Genomic DNA, 15,114 nt, shown 5'->3' with positions numbered 1-15,114 from the left:
TTTGAATTGGTGTCTTAAATTACATTCTCATGAAAGAATTTCAGTGTATTGCCCATGTTCCTTTTTTTTTGTTTTATCAGTATTCATCATGAGTGTCATGGTACTGCAAATAAAGGTGCTGAAATTATATGGTGGAAGTCTGAATACCGTGACAACAAAGTGCCTTAATTACAAGCATTTCAGAAGTATTCTATTCAGTTTAGAGAACTAATAATGAATCATTAATGGTTTAGGAGTATAAAATAGAAATTCTTTTTCACCTCCTTAAACAACTTATTTAGCTAATTTGCTCAATTATTTTCAGAAGGTAAACAAAACTTGACAAAGTAATTCCTACTAATAACCAGAAAATATATATGATTGATGATGTCAGGCAAATAAAATGGACGGGTAGAAATTTTGACCATTTTGTATTATCCCTGTATCACTTAATTTAAAAGGACACTCATGAAATTCAGGTTGCATCAAAAACACTATTAGAATAATTTTTCAACAAATGAGTTTTCTTTGCATGAGGCTGATAATATATGGCTGGCTACTACTTAAAATGTGTGAGTCAGTACAAATAGTTTGGTTTGGTTTTGGACAGTAGGTGTGGTGTAAGTTTTTCAGATCATCTCAGCGTGAACCATATAAAAAGTCACAGAGTTGAATATTCCACTGCCATGTATCTGTGCTTTATTGTTGTCTCGTGTAGCTGGCTGGTATCAGAACACATGTTTTAAAACTACTTCTTTTGATAGTACTGGTTTACTCCAACTTTACCCAATTATAAGTGAACATTCAAAGCTTCAGAGAATTAATCCCATAATTTGGAGTTAATAGCAAGAGGAAAATATCTGGACATTGTAATACTGCTATTTATCATTCAGGCTTTTTCAGTTATGCTGCTGCTATTTAAAGAGATGTATGGTAAAAACTTTGTTTAAGAAAATAATCATGCAAATCAGATTATGTAAATTAAACAGTTACATAAGGACATTTGTTGCTTATAAAATTTGATTCCATCTTTTGAAATTTGCAAACAGCAGCATTACAATAAATTCTGTAGAATTTAACTCAGAGAATGGGATTCATCTGCCCAAATATAACATCCACAACTGAACTGGTTGTCTAAAGTTTTCTTTTTTTAATCAGTGATTACATTTCACCTCATCCTGAAGTAGATATTTAAAATACTGGAGATGAATAGCATTCTGCAGGTGCATATTTCTTTCCAGTGACAGTGAAAGGAGTTTAAAAAAACGAACTCAGGTGCAGCAGTAACTTTGTAAAATTGGCTAAAATGAATCTCAGCACGCTCTTTTGCAGCCTGTTGTTCACCTCCACAAAATAGCACTGAAAGAACCCACTCTCGATTACAGTGGGGTTATTTCAAGTGGGAATGATGAGTATAAGATCCTAACAATGGTAAATTTTAGTAAAGCAAGGCAGGTAGAACAAAGGAGCATCTTTCATCATTGCGTAATTTCAGTAGTCTATTTCTGTCACAGTATTTGACAGAATTAAATGAGCAATGACTACCTTTTTTGTGCTGCTTTTTAACAATTCAATAAATAACCAGATTTTATGTTTGTTTTAATTCTGCTTTGATATTGTGTGGTTTAATTACTCTGCTTAAATTCAAAATTTTAAAACTTTCTAAGCATGCTCATTACTTATTGAACTTAATTGTTGCTTTCAGATCTGGTGCCTTTGCTGAATCTAGGGACACAAGTGCTTACTGCATTTTTATCTAGAGTAAAAGTTCTCACTGAAATCACGTTGGTTTATATGAGTAAAATCTAATTATACACCTCCAGCTCTACAGTTAAAGAGTGCAAACTTCAGTCACTGTGTCTTTTTTATATGCTAACATAAAAAGAAAATATATTTTGGTCCACTTTATAAGCATTTTCCCTTCATACAGAGAACTAAGCCATTGTGATTATATAGTTTACCTAAACATTTTGTCTGACAGCAAACATGTGAAGGAACCACATTAACAAATACCATATTCCTTTTTTTAGCAATTCTAACTTTGAGAATAAAATGTCACAGAAATATAACAACAAACACCAACATTTGGATTGGTATAAGTTTACTTTTTCAGGAGATGCCACTACATGCCTAGTTTTACTTTCAGAGTTGCAGGATGTAAGGACAGATGCTCTCCTGGATGGGTGTTCTACCTTCATCTTGAAGTTAAAATACTGTGACTTGTGTCAGCATTGCTTGTTTACTTTCTTATCAGGAAAGTGTACCTGTGAAAGCAGGAAAATTTTCCCACTAATAAAATAGAGTCAGTCTAGTTCTGTTTGTATCAAACTTTCTATTAATATATGGACCAATTGCCATCTTTCATATGCTTGTCTTATGTTGATTACTCCCACAAACATTTAAGAATCATGTATTTCTTGTTGATCTTTATAAAGGTCTGTGTTTAATTGTTTAATATGGATATTTGCTGTTTCATGTGCATGCTATAGAAGCCTTGAAGGCTTTCCTAGAAGACACTGTTGTTAAAAATCTTCAGACTGTAAAAAATATTCATGCAATGCATCTGCTCTCATTTTATCTAGTTACTATAACTTGGATGATGTGAGCCATGACACTATGAATAAGTACCTCTCAAGCCTTGTTGAGAAATCCCTGTTTGATTTGGAAGGCTCCTACTGCATTGAAGTTGGGGAGGTAAGACTAATCTGTGCCTTACAGGATTCAGTGAGATACACACTCCTAGGAGCTGTGAACAGCAGGATGCTGTTCATCACACTCCTTGATGGGAGATGTTAGAGTTTGTCAGACTTAGGTTGAAAACTCTTGGGGCTAAATTATAATTCTAAATTGTTTTTGGTGTTCTCTCTTAAAAGTAGTCTGAACATGTTTCACAGTTGTGTAGGAGCATGTTATACTGAACCACTTGGGAGCTCTGTGTTTGATTCCTCTCCTCCTGTACCAGGACAATCGCAGCATCGAGCCGCTGGTGTACGGCCGTATCGCCTCCTATTACTACTTGAAACATCCAACAATTGGGATGTTCAAGGACCAGCTGAAACCTGAAAGCAATATTGAAGAACTGCTCTTAATTCTGACAGTAAGTGCTGATATTTCTTAAAAATACATTTTTTTACTCTTGAAAACACAAGTATTTGAAAAAAAACATGCAAAATAAAGAAGAGCCTTTCTCCCCAATCTCTAACTTGGTTTTTTATTGTTTTGAGAAACATACCTGAATAATTTTTTATGTTTAAAATGTTTCATCTTATCAGTACATCAAAATTACTTTATACACTTCCTTCTCTTCTAATATCCCTTTATAATGTGCAGGATCTATACAAATCTGATATTTGTCTTTCCTGAGTTGAGTGTATTATTAAATGCCATAGGAATGATGCTTACACTAAATCTGTAGCAGGACCATCACTTTGTCCTGGGACAATCTGGAAGATACGGCAGCTTTAAGGGGTAGAGGAAACCTGTGAGAAACTCCTCTTTCCTAAAATGTCTGCTTTCCCTTTTCCCAGCCACTTCCCAGTCCCTGAGGTGACAACCTGCAATAACAGCATCCCCACAGTTGGTCAGGAGGCTGTTTAACAGAGAAGTGCAATGCCAGGCCAAAGACACTGTGTATGATGCACTGTGTTACTATTACATTCTCACCATAAAAAAATCAAGGTTTACTCCATTTTCCTTTTTAAGTACTTACATAGTTACAACTGCAGATTTTCGTTTTTCAACATCGTGTAATTCTACTTCTACAAATATATTTCAAAACTAGAAGTGCCTGAATATTATCCAGGAGAACTTATTTCTACCTCTATATGATTATAGTCTCTGTTACATTAAATACAATCTACAAGTGGCCTAAGTTCAGTAATATTCTGATTTCTAAGTGTTACCTTCAAAATTTGAAGTCCTGTCTTACAGTATTTATATATCTTACTTTTGTATTAATTATTGTTTCGGCATGCTGCCAAAACTTCTCTGACAAGAAATACAGGAAGTTAAAATAGTGCTATTCAACAGTTTGAAACTGAACAAAACCTGATCAGCATTTTATGAGACTAGGAAAACCACTTTTCTAGTACAGAGACTTTTCTTCCTGATAAATTTAAAGCACCTGCTGCAAACATTCAGAGTGTTACAGCTCAGAAATAAAGGCCACAATAATCTTTTGTAATGGAAACTGTTAGACAGCCTAAACAGGGGAATTGCTATCACTGACCCTGAGGTATCTGTTGTTCTGCTGCCAGACAACATTGCAATTACACTAGATGAAATTCAGTGTGTTCAGATGAATTCAGAATGGTAATCTGCAATATCTAGATATGCTGTGTGTAAAACAACTGAAATTTTAAGAAGAAATACCCACATGTGAACAGAAGTTAACTAATAAAATGTTGAGTATTCAAGAAGAGTGCTTTACTCCAGCTGCTGTCTCTTTAAAATGTCTCTCCAGTGAAAATTTTCTGCATCTAGACATGTCAGAATTTTTTTCTTCTGACAAATTTTGTAAAGAAAGTTTGAGAATATTAGCAGAGTTGGCATTTCATAACACTGCCTTAGCTGATGAGCAGAATATGGAGCAGGAATGATGGAAGAAGAACATAGTGCTGCCTGTTTGAATTTGTCTATTTGAACTGTGTGCATTCATGAATTGCAAAAGTAACTGGCAAATATTCTATTGTAGATAAAACTTAGGACCCTAATGTTGGGTAGAGATTGTAAAATTGTAAGTTCATTAATCTTGCTTTAATTTTTTTTATATTTTTTATTTCCTGATAATAAAGTTCTGGAAGTTATCCATTTACAATCTCAAGAGGAATGAGACTAAAAATGAAATTGCTTAGGGGTCAAAATGAGCCATATGTATCAGTTTTAAAGATGAAAAGGATTTACGAGTGCTGGATGCCATTAGAGCTGACAGCTCTTGCTTACTTTTATGTGAATGTTGATTCTCATAATTGCTAGTGGAACTGCTATTCTGCCTCGTTGAAGGTGCAAAATGAAAGGTTTTTTCAATCTGATGTAGTGTTGAAAAGAAATGGCATTTCAACTGTTACTGCCAGGGATGTTTTTCCCCCTAAACACTGCGCATTAATGAGTTTTATAATTACAGCAGTTGCTTCACACCTCTATTGTTAACCAATGACATTACATCTGCCTCACTCCACTGCTGCCCTCCTCCTTCTTATTGAAGCATTTAGCGGTTTTGGCAATAGGGAATTGCATGGCATGGGGTAAGTAGTCTAATTAGGTATAAGTGAAAACCCTGAGGGAAAAGGATGTTTAAAAAGTAATTTGAAGAATCTCTTAATGATGCTGAAACTGAAAGCTGTAGCTATAGTACAAAAAGGCCTGTTACCACTACAAAAATAATTATAATTGTGATTATTCTGCTGATCACTGTGTTAAAGTTTCAAATGTTGGACTGGTTTATTTAAGAATAACTATCCAAGCATTTCTCATGCAGTTGCAGGATTTCATAGATTATTAGTTGGAGTTTTAACTAAGCTTGCAAACCTTTAGATATTTACAAGTTCCTGATGTACCTAAGGAAGGCAGAAGTGAACAATTAGAAGAAAGCAAATCCTGATTTTGATTTTTCACGTGGGATATATATACCAAATATATAATTAACTTGGAGAGCAGCAAAACTTTGTTCAAAACAAACCATGGAAAAAAAAGCAAAATTTTGTTCAAGAATTCAGAAATTTAGGATTGTATTAAGGGGATTAAATCTGAGTTTTATTAAGGGATTTTGAGTTTCAGATTGATATTTTTGCATGCCAAATGGAAGTGGTTAAAATTCAGGGTTGATCACCAGTGAATGATCAAGGAATCTTTATAACTGATGTGAAAAAGTAGTTGTGAGTCATCCAGTTTCTAGTGTTAGTGGATCTCTCAAAAAAGTCACATAATAGTAGGATTTGTTTTCACTTAGTGGAAGACCACTCATAGTCTTCTCCACTATCTGTTCTTTTCTCTGTTTTTATTTTACCTATTCATTTGGATCATCTGCCAGAATTTTACAAGATCAAATGAATTTTTTTCCCATTCTGGTGTAGGGGTTGAGTATTCATAGCATGAACAGGAGCGTGGCACATGGGAACAGCCCAACAGTAATGTTGGAAATATGCAGTAATAAGTGATTCAGATAGGTTGGTGAAAATCCCCTCGTGGTTTCCCTGCTCCTCTCAGTGAATCTGTACCCGAGATGTTTGAGCTGTCTTGGGTTTGCAGTTCGCAGGTGGAACTTCACATTCAGTTATTTTTGTCACTGCCTTGTGCTAGTTGTGGACTGGTAATTTTTTTCTGAGAGAAAATGTTTGATGTTTTTCCATAGAGCTTTCTTTAAACCTTTCCTCACCGTGCTTAGGCAGTGGTAATCCAAATGAGCTTAATCACTGTTGAGTTATGGTGCTTCTTGCATTAACTATTATTGATGAGAAAGTGTTCATGAATTATTACTGACAGGCTGGATTTCCCTGAGGTGCCTAAAGACTGTTTCCTTTAATTCTGAGAGTTAGGTGCAGAGATTAAAGAAGAGGTCTAGGTAAAAAACAATGATAGATACTTTAGGATAATTCTTGTCTTTTTCTGCACAAATGTTTTTAAAATCAAATAGCAGTTTGTTGTACCTTGAGGAAGGAAAGTCTGTCTTTCTGATTGATCAGGGCTGTGACACCTAGAACCACTAGTTTCATGATTTTTGGTGATATTTAACTTATGTTATTATCTGGTTCATATTTACAGAGCAAAAAATTTGTCATACCTGTCTATACCAGACAGTAAAGGGGAGAACATCATTCCCGTTTTTCATCTCTTGTTTTAGCTACATGTTGTCCCTGATTACTTTTTCTTTTTTTTTAATTCTGCCTATAAAAGAGAACTGGTTGGTTTTCATGTGCCTACTGCTGTCTTTCATGTAAACTGTTAATAAGAAAGAGGGGTTTTTCTTAGAAAAGGGAGCTTAGAGAGAGAATATGATATTTTTGTTATTGTGGGGCATCCGTGTCTGTCTCTCTGTGATACAAACATGGACACAGAAGTTCGGTCTCCATGTGCCTCTTCCCATTATTTCTTTCTGAAAATAGATATGGTGACACTGGCTTGTATTAGACTGAGTAATTTGGAACTCAGCAGAAAATCTGTCATTGTTGGAGTCAGAAGGTAGAAGGAGGAAGTTTATGAAACAGGCACTCTCCATTCAAGATACATAGATAGCAAATGAGTAGAGTTATTAATGCCTTATCTGTCTTTCATTATCTGGTAGGTATTTGTACTATGAGAACCCAGATAACTCAATTAACCTGTAGCTTTATTTTCTCTTTGTCATTGTTGGCAATTTCTCTTCCAACCAGGGAAATATGCAATTCCTTGAGAGTATATACACTCTCAGTCTAAAATAATTTTATTTCTGTATGGGGATTCTGTTGCTGATTTGGTCTCCTGTGAAGGGGCCACAAAGGTTTTTGACTCAGTGATAAACCATCTTTTCAACAGGTCTCCAGTCAAACACCAGGGAAGGAGGAATTAATGCCCAAAAATACTGTCAGAAAAAGAAGCTGATGTGATCTGTTTCGTTTAGTATTTTCCCTGCAAGCCATAGCAGAAACATTGCTTTTAGGAATTTTTAAGATATTATATAAAACTGGGTCTCTGTTCTTTAGTCATTTCAGAAGAAAATCAGATCACTCTTCCTAAGTCAGTCAGAGTTTACAGTTAGTGTAAAATTACATTTGCATTTAATTTAGAAGAACGTAAAGGTGCTACTATGATTTTCTTCCAGGCATAAAAGCACAGAAAAACTATATTAATTAAGTTATTCTTTTTGAATATGGCATTTCAGTGTCAATAATTGAAGTATTTTGTAATGTAAAGTTTAAAAATTTATGTCAGATGGAAAGCAATTTATCATATGCTAGCCTTTAAAGAACTTCCATGTCTGATTTCACATCTTTGGTACACTCAACAATGTGAACATCAATGCTGTGGCCTCAGCCATTATTCATATTTTAGTTGTAGAAGAAATATTTTTGTATATTTTTAACAGAAGAAAGCAGTTACCTCTTACAATTAAATCTTTCCTTTACAATAAATCTGTACCCAGGACTTTTCAATACATAAAGTTCATCCTAAACACAGACATTTCCTGGATAATTGACTTAATTTTTGAACAGTCCATATTCTCTGGATTTTAACATGTTAAAGCATTTGTGCTTCAGCTCCCACTTGAATCATCTAGATGGTATCTGTGTGTTTAATAGTTTAAATTTTTTAATTATGTAAAGGTTAATGAAAATAAAACAAAATATGGCTGCATTTCAATAGCATCTGAATTTCATCATCTATATCCAGTATATTCAAAAATATCTTGTACTTAGCAGAAAAAGTACTTATATGGATACTCACACATTTAATTAGTCTTGATTTTTCTCTAGTTCCAGTAGATGGAGCAGTTTTTAACGTTGCTGTAGTACTTGAATTTAGTAATTTTTTTCTAACATCATGACCCACAACTGTTTCCTGGTCTTCTTTTTCCAAATTATTGTTTGAGCTTTAGTTTGAAGGCATAATATGCTGGCTTCCTTTCCAGGAAAGCACAGTCCATTAGTAAATCAAGGTAACAATGCCCACCAGTGACAGCTAACTCAACATGGCCTGAGTCTTCCATTTTTATGGCGTCAATAAGAAAGAATTACAGTCAATACCAGAATATACAAATCCTTTCCATCTCCAGTATGCATGAATTTCTAACCTCCAATTTACAGGTCTCCTTTTTTCCCCATCCAATCTTCTTATTTAATTTCGGTCATCATATGCCTGTTAAAAAAAATACCAAGAAAAAAACCACCAAACCACCAAAAAAACTAACCACAGCAAACTGAAGCAATACTCACAAAAGCTAAATTAAAACAAGAACTGTTGGCATTGATATAGTATATAAATATATATATATATATATTTTTATATATATATCATATATATATAAAATATTTTTTTTCAGGTTTTTTGTTTTATTTGCTCTGATTGCAGTTCAGCATCCAAGGAAAAACTTTTGAAAGTGTATATAGCTGTGGTAGTAGAAAGCAGTAGCCTCAGGCTATATCCCCATTTCAAACACCTGCTTCCGTAACCATTTCTGTCAGAAAAATGAGGAAATAAATTCCTTTACCAGGATGCAGTTATAGCAGCAAAGCACTCATGTATAACAATGGAAAGTATTCTGAGAGCCAGGAGACAGAAGTTCTGTCCTGGTCTGGTGAACATTGGCTGCCATCTGTGGCAAATCAGTGTTTGCCCATGGTAGAAGCAAGTTCAGTGATAGCAAGCTTGGCTTAGCTGACTGCTCAAAGCTGCAATTCAGCCATGGACCACTTATTTGTTTGTCTCTTTTAGCACAAACAGGTTTTACTTAGTGCTTGGCAGATTGTAGCCACCATCATGCAAGGTTTTAAAATATGCAGAGTTGTGTGCATGCAACGTGTTCATACAGTAAATGGAATGGCTTTTTTCAGCAGTCATGTCATGTGGCTGTATATTTTCAAATAGACAATATATTTGTTGAAATACTGTTTGTGTTTGTTGGAGCAGAACTGAAGTTCTCAACAGCATCTTTATTATGGTAAGCTGAATGGTTTAGCATCTGTAAGGCTGCTTTGAGCAATGGCTATGTGTTCTCAGCTCCCAAATGCTCCAGCAGGAATCCTTACAAACTCAGTTTGTATTTAGCAAGTCAGTTCAAGTTTACCTGCTTTATTCCTCCCAGTTTGTAATTGAGGCAGGATAAGCAAATTCAGGCTTTCTGCACTCTGCAGTTCTTTTGTCAAAATTGGCTTCTAGAGAATGCCTTTGCCTTTGATAGATTTCTGGAATTGCACTACAAGTTGTAACAGTTAACAACGATATTGATAACTTTGTTTTCATAGAATGCAGTTCACTTAGTGACACCAACTGGGCCATAGACACTGCTGTTTAAAGGCACAAAAATACTTTTCTCTGTCAGCATAGAAAATATTGCTTGTAAAACTCTCAAGAAGGAGGATGACATTGTAGCTTGTTCTCTGATTTGAACAAAAATTTCAGCATAAGCATTGGTTTGACTGAAATGATTACATCATACAAGATTGATATCCAGCATATATTGTTCCTTTAGCATAGTAGTTAAAGGGGAAAAAAAGAACATAAGAGGATTACTGATCAGTCATTAATGAAGTATCTGACACTTGTATTTTCCTATTTGCATTTAGATTCTTTCTTTGTCTCATTTTCTTTTTATTTTTGTTCCTGATGGGGGTCTGTCTGGCTTCAGAAATTGCATTTTACTTTAAATCTTGATGTTATATATTATCAGAGATGAACTTTTAAGAAATCAACCTGTCCTATTTAGAAATATTTAAGAAATAGGCCTCTCCAATTGCCTAATATTTACAAGATGTTTTATTTCACAGGGAGGCTACCTGTAATGTTAGAAGAAATTGCAGAGGGATTTTTGCTACCAAGAAGCCTTAGGATTTTAAAAAATCTGAAAGTGTTTGAAAAAAATTGTATATATATTTGGAAATTTCTCGTGCGATAAGGTTGCTTCTAGAGAACAAATTGCACATTTTCTGCACCTCTGCAACTTAATAAATGTAAGACAGGCATCAAGCAAAATATCAGAATTTATGTATGGGAAAATTGTCAATGCATGCACTTTTATTACTACTTTTTACTGGGGTAGTGCTCAAATTCAGCTTTCCTTAATTTACAGTAGGCCATTGTCCTCTTTCCATGGAAGAGCCAAATCAGACATCACCAATTTGATTGGGTTGCCCACATTCCAATTTCCACTTCCTCCTCCTTTCCTTTCTGTCATCCAGTAGAAAAGAGTAGCAAGCCAGCAGAGATTACCTGAGCTACTTGTTTTCAGAAAGAGAAAATATCTCAAATCTTTTATAGAGTGAGAAAATAGCTAAAATTCCTCACACAACAGGCCTCTGAAATGTTTCTCCAGGCAGGATGTCACCATGCTTGCTTACAAAATGAGTGCATAAATGTCTCTTGACAAAAGATTTTTAGGTACAACTGAGGCATACAGTATTAGGAAATTGTGTTTTAAACATATTAAATCGTTGAATGCACATAAGGAGATTAATTTCAACTGGTTTATCATTCACTTAAGACAACAAGCAATTATAAACAATGTGATGTGTAGATAATAGATTATTTTTTCTTTTATATATGATTGTCTTAATTTACTATATGCAGTCATATAAGATGCTAATTTTTAATACTTCTTTAGCTATAAGAATGCATGTTTGCTCTCTCTTGATTCACACAGAACAGATGGATGCTTGACTGCCTGCTAATCCACAGCTGGAATGGTTTCAGCGGTTTCCACGTTGCTGGGTTAGAGTGGCTTTTCTAGTGGACTGAGAGGGCAGCAAGAGAGGGATATCATTATTCATCAGTATCCCAGTGGGATCGCTGCCAGCAGAGATTAATTTTTTCTGTTATGCTTGTAAAACAAGCTCAGGTGGAGTCTCTAATCCTCAGGGCACGGGTGGCAGATCAAGGAAGATGCTACAAAGCTAGTTAATTTTCAGATTCTAGGGGAAACAGAAGCTCTGTTAGATGTATAAATACATGATTGCAAATTTAAGTAGCTCAAATCCAAATGGGATCTTCCTAGACATCTGGTCCTGAAAATCTCTGTTTTCTTTGTCTTTTAAAAGAAGTTCTTAAAACTTTATGCCAGAGGCAAAATATCTTCAACTCTCTTAATCATCAGTTATCATTCCACTTTTTTTAAATACAGATCTTACAGTGTATTTTACATGGCTCTTTATTTACATGTAGGCAAGTGTAGGAACACTGTCTGTGTAGGAACACTGAGTTTACAGTGTTTTCACAAATTTGTGTGCAGTGACAATCACCAAGAAAAATTACTACTTGCCATTGAAAAAGGATTAGATTTGCCTTAGTAATGCATGGTACATCCTATTTTGGTAATGGCATGTCCTGTTAAGGTCCACTGTGGTACAATGGCATTCTTCCCACGTTATTCTTGGTATCAGACCTGTTGTCATTTGTAACAGAAATGTTGATAGAACTCAAATTAAGCATCCCAAAAAAATCACAAGTTGTCTATTTGTATAATAGACTTCACATATTTTTCCTTTACTGACCTTTTTGTTTCCTCAGTAATTACCCTTCTTTCTCACTCTTGTAATTACCAGTGGTTTCCATCTATGTATTTCCTTGTAGCTCTTGAGTTGTTCAAAACATTGGGTTAGATTTTCAGGCAATGTTAATTCACATAGTTACGCTGAAATGAATGGAGATGTGCCAGTTTTTATCAGCAGGGAACTACCCTTATTGAAATTTACTTACAACAGCTGTCATTTCCTCTTAGAGTTGTGGGTTTTTATTATTATATTAAACTATTTTCGTTTAAAAGTGCTCAGAGTGAGACCAGTAGCATTGGCTTGCTGAAAAGACATTGTGCATGTAGGCACCTTCCAAGTTTCCCATATATTTCTGCCAGTTTGTATTGTTCCTCTGTTATTCTGGGCTTGAGCCTCTCTTGAGCACAGGCTGCTACTCATTTCACCACATGATGACAGGTATTCACGCCTGTGAACTTTTTATTCCCTTTTGTCTCTGGCCACATAGTAGTCTAGATCCGGAATTTAATCCAGTACAAAAATGCAGCAGTGTGCATTTGTGGCTCCCCACTAGGGGACCTGCCACAGGTCAGCAGATTTGAAATCTGGTTTTCAGCACACAGAGCTTTTACAGCTTGCCATTAACATATACAGCAAGTAGGGGCCCCGTTTCACATCAAGAATTAGTAGCGCTCGCTCCTGTCCCCATGCGGAGTGGCATTAACTCAGTGCAGGGATCTGTTAACTTCTTCCCTGGCTCTGGGCTCTGCACTGAAAGATCCCAATGGAGGATCAAAGCCAAAGATGGAAAGTGACTGATCGCTTTCCCAGGGAAAGCTGTGTGCCAGGATTTGCTATTCCAGTTTTTATTGCTATCATCATCTCAGCCAGCAGTTGGGCCAGCTGATTCAGCCAAGCTCAATTTCAAAATGCGGACAGACTTCCAAATGGATCTCAAGTGGAGTTCTTGTGACAATGAGACTTTTGAATGTATACTCAGAGAGATTTTCCCAGTTTCCTGTTAGCAGATTACTGAGTTCATGCACTGAAAAGCTGTTCTGTAGTAGTGCAATACAATTCGTTTCAGTAGAGCCAAAACCAGTCAATTTTAAATCTTTTCTGTAATATGACTTGAGATTGCAGGGAAAGTAAGCTGTGGGTCACTGCCCCATCTAGGTTTTAAGATGAAAAAAATAGAGCATGATAACACATTCAAAATGTGCAGGTTTGAAGCATTCTCATGAGAAATAATCAGAAAAATCAGGCATTTTGGAGAGGCAAAATCTCTAATATACCATTTACAGCAATAAAATGTAGTCATTCTCTCACATTATGAAAATTTATTTTATAAATGGAATTCCATTTATATTTATTTGCTGTGGTCAAAGTATCTTATTCTAGGTGAATAATGTGTATTCAGTACCAGATGTTTGCTCTTCTTTTTGTCCTAATTTAGTCTTCGTCTGCATTTATTTTTTTGTAAACTGTGCAAGTATTACAGGAATGCTTATGAGCAATAATTTCACTTGAAAACCTAAGAGCGAACTAAGGCCACATCTATGGAAGTTGTACAGGCTTAATACTATGAAAGTACCTATACATTCAAGGAAAATGTATTTTTAGGATTGGTTTTATTAGGACTGGCCAGAAAAAGTAGGACTGAATTATGACTGTGGTAATAACCTTTATGAAATAAGGAATGTGAGAGGTAGGACTTAAAATCATGAATTCATTCCTTGTTGTAATGTTTTAGTAAAGTATGTAACTTAAATAGGAAAATTTCCTGAAATAGAATGGTTCTATAAGGATATTATTAGTAAGAAAATTACAGTGATTGTATTATCTATTACTGTATCTTCCCCTACACTGAAACTCAGCTTCTCTAGTATGCTTAGGAAGCTAGAGGAAAAAAAGGAAAATCAACTTTCAAGTTAATATAGAAGTCCTAAGAGCTTCTTTCCCTTGTCAAATCATGGTTACTTTATAATAATCCTCCCCCTCCTGTATGTTAGCATGCTTGCATATTATTTTATGAACTCCATGCTGAAGCAGAGGTCTGTAATTTAACTTTGTAGTTTAGAAGTTCCCAGATCTGCCAGGTCACTCTCTGCTACTGGTAGCGAATACTGCTGACCTCCTATTGCTCTGTGAGCAGTGGCAAAGGTCTTTGAGACTCCTGACCCCTGGTCATCAGGAATGTCATCAGTAGTTTGTAGTTTGGATGTTTTAAGTAAGAGGTGGACTTGTGAAATCTAAACCCTTTAGGGTGTTTTTAAGTGATCACTCAACTGTTTCATTGCCCTAGGCTGTGCTTTTTATGATGTCTGTAATTGTAAAATTTGTGGTGTTTATCATACACAGCTATTTAAAAGCAAAAATCAAGCACTTGTCTATTTAAAGTATGAGAATACAATTAATATATTGCATATTAACATAATAATAGATTAATTAATAATTAATTTTTCTGACCACTAACATGAGGACTAAGAATTGTAAAAACTTCTAACTTGTATGTTCTTAGAAAATATGTTCGTAGGTCTCGTGGTGGAAATGGGCCCATTTTAAATCATGAAGGATAGTTACAAATTAATGTTTAAAATATAACAGATTTGCATAATTGCATGTTGATGGGTTTTACAACTTTCTCTCTTTAACTTCTCTTGTCCAGCTGGAAATTTCCAGTGTTTGTTCTGTTGAGTCTTAAATCTTGAGACAGAGCCCAGAGTAGTCCAGCTTCACTGCTTTGCTCTTAGCCAGTTATTTGGGTTAATGTTACACTTCGAATTCATACCTTTTTTTTTAATGTATATCTGTTATCTCTAAAAGTGCATTAAACACTAATTGAATAAATTTTTTTAAAAGTTTCTATTTATTTTAGAAGATACTGAGCAGGTCTTTTTCCTCGGACAATGCTGTCCATTGTATGCATCTGTTCTCTCCTTTTCCAGAGGGTGAAGAGTGGTCTGATGGGGTGCTTAAA

The 15,114-nt window shown here is 35.2% G+C and overlaps 1 protein-coding gene across 3 annotated transcripts in view; it reads left to right on the top strand.

The window, feature by feature from the left end:
* The window catches only part of ASCC3 (activating signal cointegrator 1 complex subunit 3), a 253,580-nt gene that overhangs the window by 208,602 nt on the left and 29,864 nt on the right, over positions 1-15,114 (top strand). For all 3 annotated transcript variants that reach the window (XM_063153070.1, XM_063153072.1, XM_063153073.1), the window contains 2 exons: positions 2,562-2,673; positions 2,942-3,076. In XM_063153070.1, the coding sequence (XP_063009140.1) occupies positions 2,562-2,673; positions 2,942-3,076 (247 nt within the window). The remainder of the gene's footprint in view (positions 1-2,561; positions 2,674-2,941; positions 3,077-15,114) is intronic.

Source organism: Melospiza melodia, chromosome 3 (assembly GCF_035770615.1).
Source record: "Melospiza melodia melodia isolate bMelMel2 chromosome 3, bMelMel2.pri, whole genome shotgun sequence".
Classification (NCBI taxonomy): Eukaryota; Metazoa; Chordata; class Aves; order Passeriformes; family Passerellidae; genus Melospiza; species Melospiza melodia.
This window is presented reverse-complemented; position numbering and strand designations above follow the sequence as displayed.